Below are 15,404 nucleotides of genomic sequence, written 5' to 3' on the forward strand. Positions count from 1 at the left end.
AAAATCGACTTGCTTCACGACGGACCCTATCTTGACTGGTAGGATTATATTCTCGACCGACCATTCTGGTTACGAGTTGAAGCCAACCAGCAGCGATGTTGCCAGGGCCAAATCTTTATCTTCGAGCTTGAGGGCGTCGTAATACATGATTTCGATCGAACTTCCTTGGTCGATTAAAATTCGTTTGACATCATAATCCTTGACGTGCAACGTAACGACTAGTGCATCGTTGTGTGGGGTTTGGATTCGCTCCAGGTCACTACTAAATAAAGTGAGGACATTTTTGACCTCTGTCCTGCTCTTCTTCGTAGCGGGTTGAACATATGGCACCTTTTGCATATACTCCGCCTTCTTTATCATTCTCCGGAGCTCACATACTTGCGCCGGCTCAACAATCCCATGAATCACATTGATTACACCTCGGGGGGGCGTTTCTAAAACGGCCAAGCCATTTGGCTCGACTTGAGTGTGGGGCGCAGCCTTGACGCCTCCGTTAATATAATGGTCCAGGTGGTCGGCCGCTACTAACTCTTCCAAATGTTGCTTCAAGGAGACACAATCTTCAGTGCGGTGTCTGCGCCAATCATGGTAGGTATAACGATACCTCGGGTTGAAGCTTTGTTGTGCATCATCTAACTTAGCCGACTACCAAACGTATGCCTCGTCACGGATCTCGCTAAGGATGCAGTAGATTAGAATTTTAAAAACCGTGGTGATACCCGTTCAAGCGTTCAACTTTCTCTTTGCATCTTCCGCGACATCATGAGGGTAGTCAGCTTAGTTGTTGCGACGACCTTTAACCCGGTTGTTGAGGTTAGCACCAAGGTCAGGTTTCCTTCGCGGTTGTTCAGATGGTTTGCCTCATGTCCAACTGCGTGAACTTTCTCAGCCACCTTTTTGTCCGCCGCTACCGGATTCACCTTCGCAGTAGCCACTGTCGCATCATCCTCAACTCGGATGTGCTCGTTAACAGCTCCATGGTTGTTGGTTGATTCATAGTGAGTGAATCTCGCTGCCTATGCCTGACTGGGAGACTGCGCTTGTACTGGGTGATTGCCAAGTTGGTCAGGCAATCAAAAACGTCATTGAACGCCTCCCCAATATTTAGCGTTGTACGCCTTGAGTGAGCAGGTGGTCAACTTCCTCGGGCATTTTGGTGTTGGTTTTGAATCGGGTCACGAATGTCTCCGCCAATTGCTGCCACCTTTCAATACTTTCCTCCGGTAGCCTCTCAAATTATTTCAGGCCCAACTCGCCCAAACTCAATGGGAAAATAAGGCACATAAGTGCATCGTTTTGCCTGTAGCCAGCCATAACTTGCCGGAAATGGCTCACGTGCATGTATAGATCAGTTTTTCTGTCGTAGAGCATAAACGTGGGCTGGTAGAAGCCCGCAGGAAGCGGTGTGGTTTCTATCTTAAGGGAAAAATGGCTGGCGCTTAGCCTCGCCAAATCTCTGTCCAAAGGCAAGTGTGCAGTTGGGCGTGGTGGCGACATTACGACTTTTTCACTAGCACGACCTCCACAAGACAGCCACTGCAATGCCAGCACCCTTTGTGACTTCTACCAGCGCGTTTGCTCTTCCAGGACATCCCTAAAATCCTTCGAACGGGCGGAGTAAGAATATCTCGACGTCATCGACGGACATAAGGGTCGATAACTGCTATCTCATGCACAAAACTTTTTCGCCGGCTAGTTTGAGTCACCAACCCCATAGTTTCTGGTGATGGAAATAGAGGAGGCCCTCGGCTGCCTGAGCGATGGGATAGGGTGCGCTCACTGTGGTTACCCACACCAGCAACACCCTTCACTTTGACTTGCCACTTCAGCGCCTTCATCTCCGCCGCCATCCTTCGAATGATGGTGTCTTGGTCTTTCAACTTATGCTCCAGGGGTTAAGCGTGTGACTCTCTTTACCGCCGGTGCCCGTCTGGACTCTGTGAGTGGTCTGTACTCCTTGCGTACTTATTTTACGTATCTCTAGGGAGCCCTCTGGAGGAAGTCTCCAAGCCAGCCATGGTCGGGATGGCGTGGGGACCATCTCTCTTCCGGATGAACTCCGGAGTAATGCCATCGATGGCAGACAGCGAAATGTTGTCGTTATTCACCATTTAAGATGATCGAACGAGCTTAAAAGACAAGGTTTTGTCTGTCAAACTTTCCCACAGACGGCGTCAATTGTACGGGGAGCAAATATTCTCTTGCTTTCGTACTCCTTGTTGTCCAAGCTCTTCGTTGCGTCGAATGACATTATTTAACCTGAGAACACAACGATGGTGAGCTACCCGGCGGGTGGTTGCCAGAAAACCACTCCGACGATCAAGTTAGCACACACAGAGAGAAAGAGAGGGGACAGAGTGGTAAGTAAGCTCTGATTAGAAGATGTTCCAGACCTATGTATGAAGGCGCAGTATTTTTTATATAGTTTCTGCGCGTGCCTCTGCGTCCATTCCCCTCTGGATGCGTGGACTTGCTCTCATCTTACGTTCTTCCATGTATCAACACTAATACAACTAAACACCAAATGATGAAACCGCCAAACGGTATTGACGCATATGGACAGCAGAATCTTCTTCCTGCAGTCCAGTCACACCGCGTAGTACTTCCCACTGAGCTATGCTTAGTGCGGCGCCACACCATCACCTTATGACCGTGTTACTTGTTTGGTCTCATCGGCGATTCTTGATCGTGGGCTCAACCAAGCTCCATGGTCACGACCGAGCTTCTGCCCGATCGAACCTGATCTTTCGAGGACTAATCCCTTCCAACTTAACAGAGCACACATCTCTACCGGGCTAGCAGCCCAAAGTTGTCCCAACTTGACCGGATTGAGCCCTTGGTCCAGCGCGCACCCAATGTCTAACCGAGCAAGGACCCTAACTCTGACCCAAATTAGCTCGACTCACTGTTAGGTCATAAACCTCCCTTTCAGTGTTATAATGTCACTTGACGTGGATCATTTCACTACAAGAAATTACATATTTGTCGACCACTTTTGTTGACTGAAAATATTTTGGTCGCAAAAAAATGACATTTGTCGACCAAAAAAAAAATTTAGTAGCTAAAAATTGATGCTTTTTCCAACTAAAGTAATGTTGTTGCAAAAAAGTGAATTTTTGCGACCAATTTAAAATATTAGTCACCAAAAATATAGGCAGGAGATCAAATTGGGCAGGAACAGTATAATTTTTAAGCAACTAATACAATTTAGTTGCAAATATCAAAATGATGTCATTTTGATATCTAAATGCATTGACAAATAATGGCCGACCAAATTTAGTCACCAATTAACGGTGATATTTTTATATGGTTACTCGTTGGCGACCAAACATTTTGTCAGAAAATGTAAATTTTTAGCAACCAAAAAAAATAGTAATCGTCGTATATTTATTTTTTCCGACCAAAAAGAATTAGTCGTCGAATTAGTTCTTTTGGCGACTAATATATTAGTTGCGGTTGATTGAGATTTGGCTACCAAAAAATTTAGACGTTACATACAAAGTTTTTGCGACAGAAGACGAATTTCGTCGCTGAAGGTGAAATTTTTTTAGAGGGAAATCACCGCCCCCCTTCTCTGTTTACAACAATCTGTTCAAACCTCTCACACAGATTCTCCTCCACCACCAAACCTCACCCCACCTCACCTCTCCGCCGACACCATCACCGGCGTAGATCACCACGGCCACCGCCACCACGGCCACCGCCACCACCGCAGATCGTCACTGCCGTCGATGATCGTCCTCCGTCCTCCGCTGGTCCCTCTCTCTCTCTCTCTCTCTCTCTCTCTCTCTCATAAACACCCACTGTCGTCGATGATCCTCCTCCTCCTCCGTTGGTGCCTCCGCCGGATCCAAGAAGATGGTCAAGATCTGAATCAAATTTGAGTCCTAGGTCGAGATCTGACCGTTGTGAGCGATCCACTTTTTCGGCACAGTACACTTGGCGCACAGTTTTTCTAATCTATCCCTAGTTGCGTACTGTCCACTTCCTCTTCCCCCATTCTTCTTCTCTCGCAAACCCCGACAACACCCTGTAAATATTGTCAATTTCATATCTGAAATTAGGGTTTCTTTTTTGACAATTCAACCTATTTCTTCTCATTCTGTTCTTCAATTTCAACTACAAGCCCAAATTAGGCAACTTTTTGTGCCCAAAACAAAAAGAAAGAGGTATTTTTTTTTTAAATTATTGATTGGGGATTATCTGCTTATTTGCTGTTTGATTTCTTCGAGACTTTGTGGAAGATTCGCTATAGGAGATAAGAATTTTGAGTTTTGTTGTTTTTGACATTTGATTCCATAGAAAAAGGCGAACTTGGGTCATTTTGTGTATAGAGATTAGAGTATTTTTTAGGGAAATTTGTGTTTGTTGTGAGTTATGATTGAGGGTTTTATTTTATTTTATTTTTTTTTTGTTTCGATTTGATGCTGTTAAGTGCAATAATTTGATGATTCAGAGCTTGGTTTAATTGTTTGGGATAAAATTTTTGTGTGTTCTTGAGGTGTGATACAGGGGAGCTGTTTTTCTTAGAATTTGATTATGTTGAAGAAGAAAAATTGTTCATTTAAGGGTTGGAATTAGGTTTTTGGGGATTATGTTTTTGTGTTCTTTGGGGTAAGACAAATTGGTATTGCTCTTCTTTTTTGGTCTTTAGAGCTGTTTTTGTGTTCATTAAAATATTAAGGCAATAACTTATTGGTGGTATAAGATACATATCAAGGGTTGGGCAGGAATAAAAATTTCTGCTGTGGAGGTGGTTGAAAGGAAATCAGAATAGCAATCTTGTTTAGCCCAGGAATCCGGAGATGGGGTGATTCTTGTTCTTATATCTACTTGCTCGAAAGAAAAATGAAGTCTGTCCAAGAGGTAAGTTCAACCTAATGACGACTGTTCAAAATGCCAGTTCAGATTCAGACTAACTTGTTGCCATTGTTATAGCGTCATCTCTTGAGCGGTTTATCTTCAACTTCTGAGATATACTTAAGTTCAATTTTGATCTTTCTGGAGAAGCCGGCTCTAGCAGCTCCATGTTTTGCTCACAGGGATATTGTCACTAGACGATACCTTCACACCTTCTTACCTCTCCTATAAATATTTCCTAATTATCAAGTGTTTTCTCAATCATGCTCTTTTATTTTTCTCTATCTCAGAACTTATAGGCATGATGTGTGTAAAGGGTTCCATCTTGTTTTGAAACAAAACCTTAAGAAGGTCGCACTAAAATAGAACCTGATGTTGTCCATGGTCAAAGGAAAGTATATCTTAGTTTTCTTCTGAATTTATAGCTACAATTCCAGTTTCCCATCCCATCTTGGTAGAATCTACACCCTGTATATAACTTCTTTGATGATTTGTTTTTTGTCTAGATTAAACTAAATTTGTACGTATTTGTCTTTAGTTTTTGATAAGTTCATTGGAATTTGTTTGTTTATCATTATATATTGATTGGATGTTGTTATGGACAAACACAATAATGGTGATACTCCAATGTCTAAAAATATGGGTTCCATTCACAAGGTCTAAGTTGCAGAAGTGCTTCTTTTATCGCTACCGAGTGATTGTGCTACTAACTCCTTGTACTAAACTGTTTTATTGCTGGCTACCTTTTGAACTCTTTATCTCAAACTATGTACTTTCCTGATTGATATACTCACTTTTTGAGGTATGGACATCATGACTGTTGCTTTTGTTTTAGGTTTCTAGTCACTATACCTTAAGCCAATGGTTTTCATCATATGATCTGTTAGAAAATTCTCATTCATGGGTAACTTTTAATTAAGTAGGATGTTCCAAGAGCTGGAGTAAAAGAAAATTTATTTAAGTGAAGCACATTGAATCTGAGGGTAATGTCGATTCCCTCATTAGCTTTGTACAGGCTGGAAACTTGAAGGGGAAAATAACCAGGTACAGTTGAAAATATAAATGCTGAATTTTTTTTCCTTATTGTCATAAATGTATCAACTTGTGTCTTGTATTTAGCCTATCATTTTTGTGCATTAGTGTTTCTCTTAATTCTAGAGTTTCCATATAAAATGAGCCTTCACTAGCCTTCACTGGATTGTTCTTTGAGGAAAACGGCCCCATTAAGCTTGTAGTGGACAAGTATAACATAAGTGGTGACTGGTTGCCATGTGTCAAAATATTAGTTGTTGGACTTCGATGACTGGAAGGATAAGTTTGTGGTATCATGTAGAGGAGTATGTTCCAGGTATCTCAATTGTATGAGGTCTCTTGTCCATTAAGCTAGTAATGTCATCAATTAGCACTAGGTGTATTGTGGTTTAGACCATATAGCATCAATGGTGCCTGTTCCTTAAACTGTGATTCCTACTATTTTCATAAATTCAAGCCATTGCAAGAGACCTGAACCCCAAGCTTTAGAGCTTGTTGGAGCAATAATTGTGCCTTCAAGCTGAAAAGTGAAAATACATGATTGATATGCCTCAGAAACCATACTAGTTTTAGAGTCACATTTTTAGGGATTTCTAAACAGCTCTAAACCAGACTAATGGGCTTTTGGGGATTATTTTTTAATAAGGAGTCAGTCCTAGTCCTGGTAATGGTAGCTAAACTTTGATTGCCTAATCATTTTAATGTTTTTGATAAAAATTTGTGTTATCCCTTTGGTTGGTTGTAGGTCAACCGCATTCTTCAAGATGTTCAATTTAAAGACCAGAAGCAGTTTAAGCAGTTTGTTTCCCAAAGCAAGGCTAGAATGGAGGTATATTTTTTGCAGTCTTTGAACAAATTGTCATCAAAAGTGAACTTTATTAATTATTAATTAATTTATTCCGTGAGTTGTTTTATTTTCAGGAGTGATTAAGAGGCAGTGGTGATGATATTGCTGCCGCAAGGATGGGTGCAAAGTTAAATGTTGCAGGGTGGATTTCTAAACAAATGGGTGGCATTAGGTTAGCTATCTGGACTTTATGTATTGATTTAAATTGCTTGTTTTCACAATACAGTCGTGCAACCACCTTAAGTCTCAAGTCTGCAGTTAAATTCTGTTTTGGTTTTTGTTGTTTTTAGATTAGTTTAATTGTTTTGGTTATTATGCTAAGCCCCAAATAAAAAAGACTACAATATGGCACCAAACTTGTCTCAAAAAGAGTTATAATGTTTTACTTCTAAAACAATGGTTGAAAGAGACAAGAAAAGCTTTATATATATATATATATATATATATTTTTTTTTTAATTTGATGATGATAAGATCAATAAACAACGAGTAGAAGAGATGCAAGGTAAATAAGAGCCAAAAAAGGGATAGTAGTACGAAATATTTTATCATCTGCTATGTGGAGGATTGTATAGTACTAACAAAATGAGAGTCTCACCAACCCAAAATTGCAATAAATTCTCTTAACTTGTTAAGGAAGGACCGACAATGTTTACCAAGCTTTATCACAAACAAAAATGCCGCAGAAAACTAAGGACCGTTTTGAAAAATGATCTAGGTTGGTTTTTCTTCATACTCACACATGCAAAAATATATATATATATATATATATAAAGCACTAGGAACTCCTTGATTTCTGTAAATTCATAGAACTCTAGCAATGCATAAGTTGATTAATGATAGTCAGGTGAAGAAAAAATATTTCATTAGAAGCTTTGGATTTTTGCAAGCTGAAAAATATTTAATAAAAAAATATTTCATTAGTCAGGTGAAAAAATATTTCATTAGGAAATCCTGTTTGGTGCAGCCTATGGGACTTTGTTTATAGCTTTTTCTTTTTTATTTTAGAAATCAGTGTCAAAACTTTTGTAGGAAGTATCCTTGTTACCACAGTTAACAAGCTGCTGCTGTTAGAACTTTTGTAGAAAATCTCCTTGTTACCACAGACAAAGGTATGTCCAAGAAGAAAAGAAATTTTTGTTTTTCCACTTGTGTGATTAGTTTATTTTATAGAAACTCCTCACTATTATATTTGATCAAATATTAGGTGGAAAGCTATCCTTAATTTTAATACGACTTCAATTACCAATTAGGTGCCCATTTTATGTTTCTTTTTTCTCCTTTTCTTTGGTTGGAACTTTTTAATTATTTTGTTTAAATCAAAAGTTCTTGCTAATTTAATCCACATGACACAAAGAAACCAAGATCAAAAGTTTTTCTCATAATTATATCTTATCTAATATTAAGTGGAAAGCTATCTTTAATTCTTAATATGATTTCAGATACTCATTATGTCTTTTAATTTTGTCCTTTTCTTTAGTTTGGTCTTCTTATTAATTTGTTTATATTAAAAGATTTCGCTAATTTATTCCACATGGAACACAAAGGAACCAAGATAAAAATGATCTCCATGATATAGGTTTGTTGAGATTGGAAGGACTTGAATTTTGAATCAGCAAATGCTATATGGTATATATAATGAAACCAAAAAAAAAAAAAAAAATTGTTTCTGTTTTGATTTATGAAGTGTAGACGTACTCAATTCAAAAAATAATCAATTCCCAATATTATTGGTTCTCCAACCTTATTTCACCAATCTACTTGTATGTTTCCCACTTGTTCAGTGTTTTCCATGTCTTTTGCATTTTCAATATTGATAATAATGCCTATTTTATGATCATGTAAATATATCTTCAAAGACCGTCATCTTATTCTTATAATATTTTCCCTTCTCTTCTTTATGTATTAATTTGGTCTCCTCTCTTATAATATTTTCCCTTCTCTTCTTTATGTATTAATTTGGTCTCCTCACTCTCTCTCTCTCTCTCTCTCTCTCTCTGTTTGTTTTTTTTTAAATAATTGCAGAACCTGATAATGCGACATGTGAATCACTCTGCTAGTGATCTGATTGATCTCTTGCAAGGGCTTTTGCGATATGACCAAGCAGAGCAGCTCAAAGCAAAGGAAGCTCTTAGACATTCCTACTTGAGAAGGTGTGACTTTACAAATGAACACACGACGTTTTGGTTATGTTCTTATTATACTGTTTTACTTTTTGAACCTAAATTATTATAGTGAGTGGCCAAGAATCGACAGTTCATGAAATGCAAAATTTAGGGAAGTAGCACTTCAATTTTTCTATAAATATATATATATATATATATATATATTTTTAATTTTTATCTATTAGATTGGATATATGTAGCAATTGTTGTGAAAATTATAGTGTTGTTTTTCTTATAAATCAGTGGTGATATGTGGCCTTGACTAGGTAGTGGTAATTGTATAAATAAAGAAGTTGAAATAAATAAACTAAATTTATTGCAAAATGGTTTGGATTGCATATTATATAAGATAGAACCCAGGCTTTTTGGAAAACAGCAATCTAGCTTTTTTGTTCATCTATTAGGTCATTGTAGTATTGATTTTATCTTTTGTTTATCCTTCCTGGTTGATTACAGCACGGTCAAGTCTCTTGAAGGCTTCAATTTTAGTTGTTGGAACTGGAACCGGAGGGTTGGGATCACCTGCTCTGTTGTACCTTGTTGCATGTGGTATTTGTGAAGGATGCTGCACTCATCCCATGGAATGAGTGGCTCCATTGAGTTTTATGTAGAATATGAAGGTCCAAACCTTCATTCTAGGCAGCATCATTACAAATAGTAGCATTTATAATTGAAGAATATTTTGCTTTCTATTGCTTTATACCTCCCCCCCACCCTCCTTATCCAGCTTGGGAGATCTTAGAGTGAGAAAATCAATGGAACTGCCTGTAGGTATTGATTGTAGAAACCATGATGGAATGAACTTTTAAACTTGAGAACTTTAATTTTTTTCACCATATATAATCTGGTTGATTCCCAAGTACTAGGGAACATGGTTATTTTAGGGAAAGACATAAGAAGTAACTTATATGCATAATTTCTTAAACAAAACTTGGACAAACCCTATAATCCCTCAGTTAATATCTGCAGTTGAGACATTGGTTTATGGCCCCTAATATTTGCACAACTTGGAGAACTTTATATTTTGTATTTATGTCAAATCCCAAATGACATTTACTCATGTTACTTCAGGTTGGCTACACAATTTTACGTCTTGTCATTCTGTTCAAATTTTGGTATCTGCTATTGTTATAGAAAACATACACTGCCACGTATTTGATAAATAAGATTATGTAGTTTATCCATACATCATATTTTTTAGTGAGATGGGAGGTATGTTTCTTAATCTGATTAATGATTTATCTTCTTTATCATCCTATCTAATGTGTTTTTTTCTTCTATAACAGTTCATTATTTTGTGGTGTTGCGAGCTTCATTTAACTATTTTATTGTCTTTTCTAGTTGTAATTTCATTACATTGGTTTTTCTTATCTATTTGAATTAGGTGACTGGTTGGGTGGTTGAATACCAAGATAATCTGGTTAGCCTTGGTGTTGATGAGTCCTTAGCTCAAGTTTGTTCCGAGAGTGGTGCAATGGATCCCCTTATGAATGCATATGTTGAAAGAATACAAGCTACAACAATGGTAATCATAATTTTTCTGATAGTTTTATTGGTTTGTTACTTGGTTTATAACATTGCTTAGATCACATGTCTTTCCTATGCCATTTGCTGTCACTATTTTCTAGAAATGGTACTTGAATATCCTTGAAGCTGAAAAGGTACAACCACCAAAGAAAACAGACGATGGGAAGCTATATACACCTGCTACTTTTGATTTGTTTAGGATCTTTGGCGAGCAAGTGCAAATTGCTCGTGAAAATAGCATCGATGTCATGCTATACAGAATTGCTTTGTCCACTATTCAGGTAAGTTCAGTTTTACTAGTTTTACTTAAATTATATAACTTATTCAATTCTTGACATTCTTTTTCTTTTTCTTTGGTATAGATGGATGAATTCATACACGGAGCTAAATCGTACAGGACTAATTGGCGCTATAAGTATTTTTTGAAGTATTATATATTTTTGAATAAATGTGTATGGAAAATATTTCGATAAACTAGTAGTTATATTTTTTGATAGACCAGTAGTTACATTTTTGGATGGGTGTATATGGAAAATATTTGAGTAGACTAGTTATATTTTTTGATAGATGCGCATGGATAAAAATTTAAATTGGAGGAATATGTACTTTGGAATTTCTTGTAGATGGAAACTTATAATAGTTAACTTTTATTAAACTGGTTCAAGATTAGATGATTTATGTATTTCATTGAATGTTCATGATTCAAATACTTTTTTGGTATGAATAATTCTTTTTAATTACAGATAATATTAAATGGATTGGATGGAATATTTGTCTTCAATTACAAGTTTATTTTGTTGGATGTTGGCCACCAAATTGTGGTTTTGTCGACCAAAATGTTGGTAGGCAAAATCGTACATTTGGCGACTAAATAATTAGTCGGTAAACTTTTGACAACCAAAGAATTTGGTCGCGAATAGGTCTATTGCCGACTAAATTTTTAGTCGCGTAAACATTACTTTTGGCGACTAATATGTTTGGTCGTGGAATGTGACTTTTGGCAACAAATCTATTGGTCGTGGATTGCGACTTTTGGCGACTAAAATGTTTGGTCGTGAAATGTGACAATTGGCGATTAACATGTTTGGTCGGGAATATGTCACTTTTCGCGACTTAAGTGTTTTAGCGACTAAATGGATTTGTCGCAGTAATGATATATTTAGAGACTAAAAATTTAGTCGGCAAATTTAACTTTTTCCTGACTAACAAAAGTTTTGATTGCTAATTACTTTTGCCGACCCTTAATTGGCGACCAAAGTGGCGATCAAAAAAATTGGTCCTGAATAACTTTTGTCAACTAAAAATAGACTTTTGCCGACCAAATTTTTAGTCGGTAAAAGTGCGATTTCCTGTAGCATTTGTTTGGTCTTTGTTTATCTTTGCATGTTTTCAAGGATGGATCCAAAATTTTCATATAAGGGGCGCGAATATCTATATATTAACAAAAATTTTAAAAAGAAAGTATGAATTATAATCAATTTCTATTAATATAAAAAGTGAAAATAAGATGAAAATATATATAAATAGCATATTCTTTGTATTTACATTTAGTTGTAAAAGATAACAATTATAAAATAATCTATGTACTAAAGTGAGGTATCTTTAGTTGTAGTACTCGACACTATTTCATGTCAATAAAATGTCTAATAAAATCGATATTAAAATATTGTATAATGTCTTTTTCAATTAACATAATCAAGTACATTATTTTGTTCTTTACATACGAAGGCTTAATACTAGTTACAAGAAATTTCTTTTTTAATTATATTTTGTTCATTTATTTTAATATTTTTTATTTTGATTCCATATTTCATAGATATAGAATGGCAAACACTTAAAACTTTTTTAAAACAACAATGATTCATCCCACTAAAAATATCACTACTAATAGCACTAATGCATTAAAAAAGTAAAAAAAAAAAAAAAACACAACTCCAAGACCAAAACATCACATCATTAATGACGGGACCCACTGCCACCTAATTAGTGGGAGCACTAATTAGTGCTCCCAAGCATTTTTCTTTTTAAAAATCTAGAGAGCATGACTCCTTAAAATTTGTTAAAGAAGAAAAGCTTAAAAGTGGTGACCTCTATAATTTGTAAATAATTATAACTAATATTATTATAATAAATGATATTTTTAAACCCCCTCTAAGTCCATCCTTACATGTTTTATAATGCAATGTGTAAAGTAAATTAAAAAGTGTGTAAGGTTTTATAATGTAATGTGTAACGTTTTACCATGTCACTTTAAATCACAAAAGTTAATTGATATATAAAAGGACAAATTATACTAATAGTCCCTATATTTTATCTCTTGTGTCATTTTGGTCACTGTATTTTCAATTTGCTCGATTTTGAACCTCAATTTTTAATTTCGTTTCATTTTGGTCCAATCAATAACTTTTGTTAAAAAATTTAACAGAAAATAATCATGTGCACAACATGTGATCAATTTTCAAGGGCAAAACAGACATTTCAATCCTAATCCTTTCCCATTCCATCTCTGCAACACCCACCACCTGTGCCCTTCCTCCTCCTCCTCCTCCTTCTCCTCCTCCTCTGTCTATCGTCAACCCCACTCCACCACCGCCACTGTTAAACACGACTACCATTATCTGCCACCAAACAACACCACCAATCACAAATCAAAATCGAAGTGAATCAAAATAAAAAGAACAAAGATAAGGGTTTTGCAGTTTGACGTCGTTGATTTCAATGTTTTTTCATTCGTCGCTCTTGGATGATCGCGATCGCGATAGCAATCACAATTTACAGAGCTCACACAGTGTGGGTTTCTCTATTGCTAGATCTGTTCACCTTCTCCTTCCAATGGAGATAACACCGAGTCAACTATTTCCAATGGAGATAACATCAGTCTAGTGCTTGGTTGAGCCACCAAACCTAACTTCTAGAGGCCTCGAAGCCTCCTCTTCAACCAAACCGAGTTCCCACAAGTCTTCATTCTAGGTCTCCCCACCATAACCCAATCACCATCTGCCATTACTGGACCCAAATAAAAAAAACTCAAAAACAGAAAAGAGTAAAGAGAATGGAGAAGAGAGTGAAACAAATGAGGTAGAAGAATGGAGAAGGAAAAGAGTAGGCAATGTGGATTGGAGATGAAGAGATGACAGCGAAAAAGTGGCCATGGAGAGTGAGGGAGGCATGGGCATGGCACAGAAACAATTAGAAGAGAAGTACCCCTCTTTGTACCTTCCTCTACCCCCACCAAGCTCTCTGCTTCGTTCCTTAACAGCAGCAGTAGCGACAACAACCCTCATGTGCCTCTTCCTTTTCTCTCTCTTCCTTTGGTTAGACGGGTGGACTAAGGAGATAGAGAAAAAATTAGGAGCTGAACGGGGACGATCTATTCAACAAACTGGTAATCTGGGTAGCGAATGGTACTAGGTTTGATGGGGGTAGAGGTAGATGGTGTTGATGTTGGGTTTGACTATGGATGATTTTTGGTAGTACAGGAAGGCACTGGTGGTGGATGTGTTGCAGAGAGTCCAAGAGGAAGAAGATGGTGAAACAAGGATAGGGTAGTGCAATGTCCATATTGCCCTTGAAAAAGGGTCATGTGCATTTCACGTGTTTGTTTTCCGTCAATAATTTTAACAGGTGTTAACAATTGGATTAAAATGATACAAAATTAAAAATTGATGGTTAAAATCGAGCAAATTAAAAATATAGGGACTATTAGTGTAATTTGTCCTATATAAAAAGATAAAAGGAGTTGTTTATTTTGTATTGTAAAAGTTAGTTACAAAAAACAAAAACAAAAAGCAAATAAAATTAAAACATTAGGCTCCGTTTGGTAAGCCTCTCAAATTATAGTTCCATTCATTAATTTGAGTGTGTTGTTTGTTTTAAGTTTTCAAATCATAATTCTATACACATTTCTCAAAACTCAATTCAAAACGTAATCATTACTTTTCAAAACTTATAACCAAACACATAATTCAAAACTTTTTTCAAAACTCAATTCAAATCAATATTTTAATTTTTTAAATATTTTAAATATTTGAATATTTTAAAAATATTTTAATTTGGTTAAGATTTTAAATATTTTAATATTTAAACATGTTACGATTTTTTTAATTTTTTAATTTTTTTGAATATTGTTAAATATTTTAATTTCAAAATATTACGATTTTAATTTTTTAAATTTTAAAATATTTTATAAAAATAAATTCAAACTTTATTTTATAAAAATATTTTTAAATATTTTAATTTTTTTGTTATGTATTTGGTTACGATTTGAGTGTAGAGTTGTGAAAGTAGTATGGAGTTCCGAGTTATGTGCTTGGTTATGAGTTTTAAAAATAATTTCTTAATTGAATTTTGTTTTATGTGTTTGGTTATGATTTGAGTGTAGAGTTGTTTTTAAATTTAAAATATTAACATTTTAAATTATTTAAAATTTTTGAATATTTAAATTTTTATGATTTAAATTTTTTTAATATTTATTTTAATTTTTTACTTATTAAATTTTTTAGATTATTTAAATTATTTAAATATTTATGATTTAAATTTTTTGAATATTTATTTTGAAAAAAAAAATTATTTCCTTTGTAGTATTTTCAATTAAAAAATTGATTAATGTTATTTTCTGTTAATAATAAATTTTTTGAATTGAATTTTAAAAAGAATTTGGTTATGAGTGTTGATCAGAATTTTCAATAGTGTGAAAGTAGTGTGTTTTGTTATGAGTTATAACAATTTGAATTAAGTTTTGAAAACTCTTTCCAAAACTCATAACCAAACAAATTTTCTTACTTCACATGTCAAATCAAACTTTCAAAACTCAATTTCACACTTAATTCAAAACTCAATTCAGCACTCTATTCAAAAACCATAATCAAACAAATTTTCTACACTCAAATCATAATTCCACAACTCACAAACTCAAAATACAACTCATACTCTCAAATCATATTTACAAAACTCTACCAAACGCAACCTTAATCT

General features: G+C 35.5%; 2 protein-coding genes across 6 annotated transcripts in view; both read left to right on the forward strand.

The window, feature by feature from the left end:
- LOC114290095 (heavy metal-associated isoprenylated plant protein 47) overlaps positions 1-15,404 on the forward strand; it is a 125,645-nt gene that overhangs the window by 67,469 nt on the left and 42,772 nt on the right. The window lies entirely within an intron of this gene.
- On the forward strand, positions 3,470-11,099 carry LOC114314775 (exocyst complex component SEC6-like). 5 transcript variants are annotated; one of them, XM_082884510.1, is made up of 8 exons: positions 3,470-4,169; positions 5,784-5,904; positions 6,638-6,721; positions 6,814-6,911; positions 8,764-8,891; positions 10,288-10,428; positions 10,532-10,711; positions 10,793-11,099. In XM_082884510.1, the coding sequence occupies exons 6-8, from the start codon at positions 10,378-10,380 to the stop codon at positions 10,901-10,903; spliced, it is 342 nt and encodes a 113-aa protein (XP_082740636.1). In that variant the 5' UTR covers positions 3,470-4,169; positions 5,784-5,904; positions 6,638-6,721; positions 6,814-6,911; positions 8,764-8,891; positions 10,288-10,377; the 3' UTR covers positions 10,904-11,099. The 5 variants fall into 5 exon arrangements, with proteins under 5 accessions (XP_082740636.1, XP_082740634.1, XP_082740635.1 ...); XM_082884509.1 differs by having other exon boundaries at positions 3,577-4,866; XM_082884508.1 differs by having other exon boundaries at positions 3,470-5,904.

This window comes from Camellia sinensis, chromosome 8 (genome assembly GCF_055761805.1).
Source record: "Camellia sinensis isolate YWXY chromosome 8, ASM5576180v1, whole genome shotgun sequence".
NCBI lineage: Eukaryota > Viridiplantae > Streptophyta > Magnoliopsida > Ericales > Theaceae > Camellia > Camellia sinensis.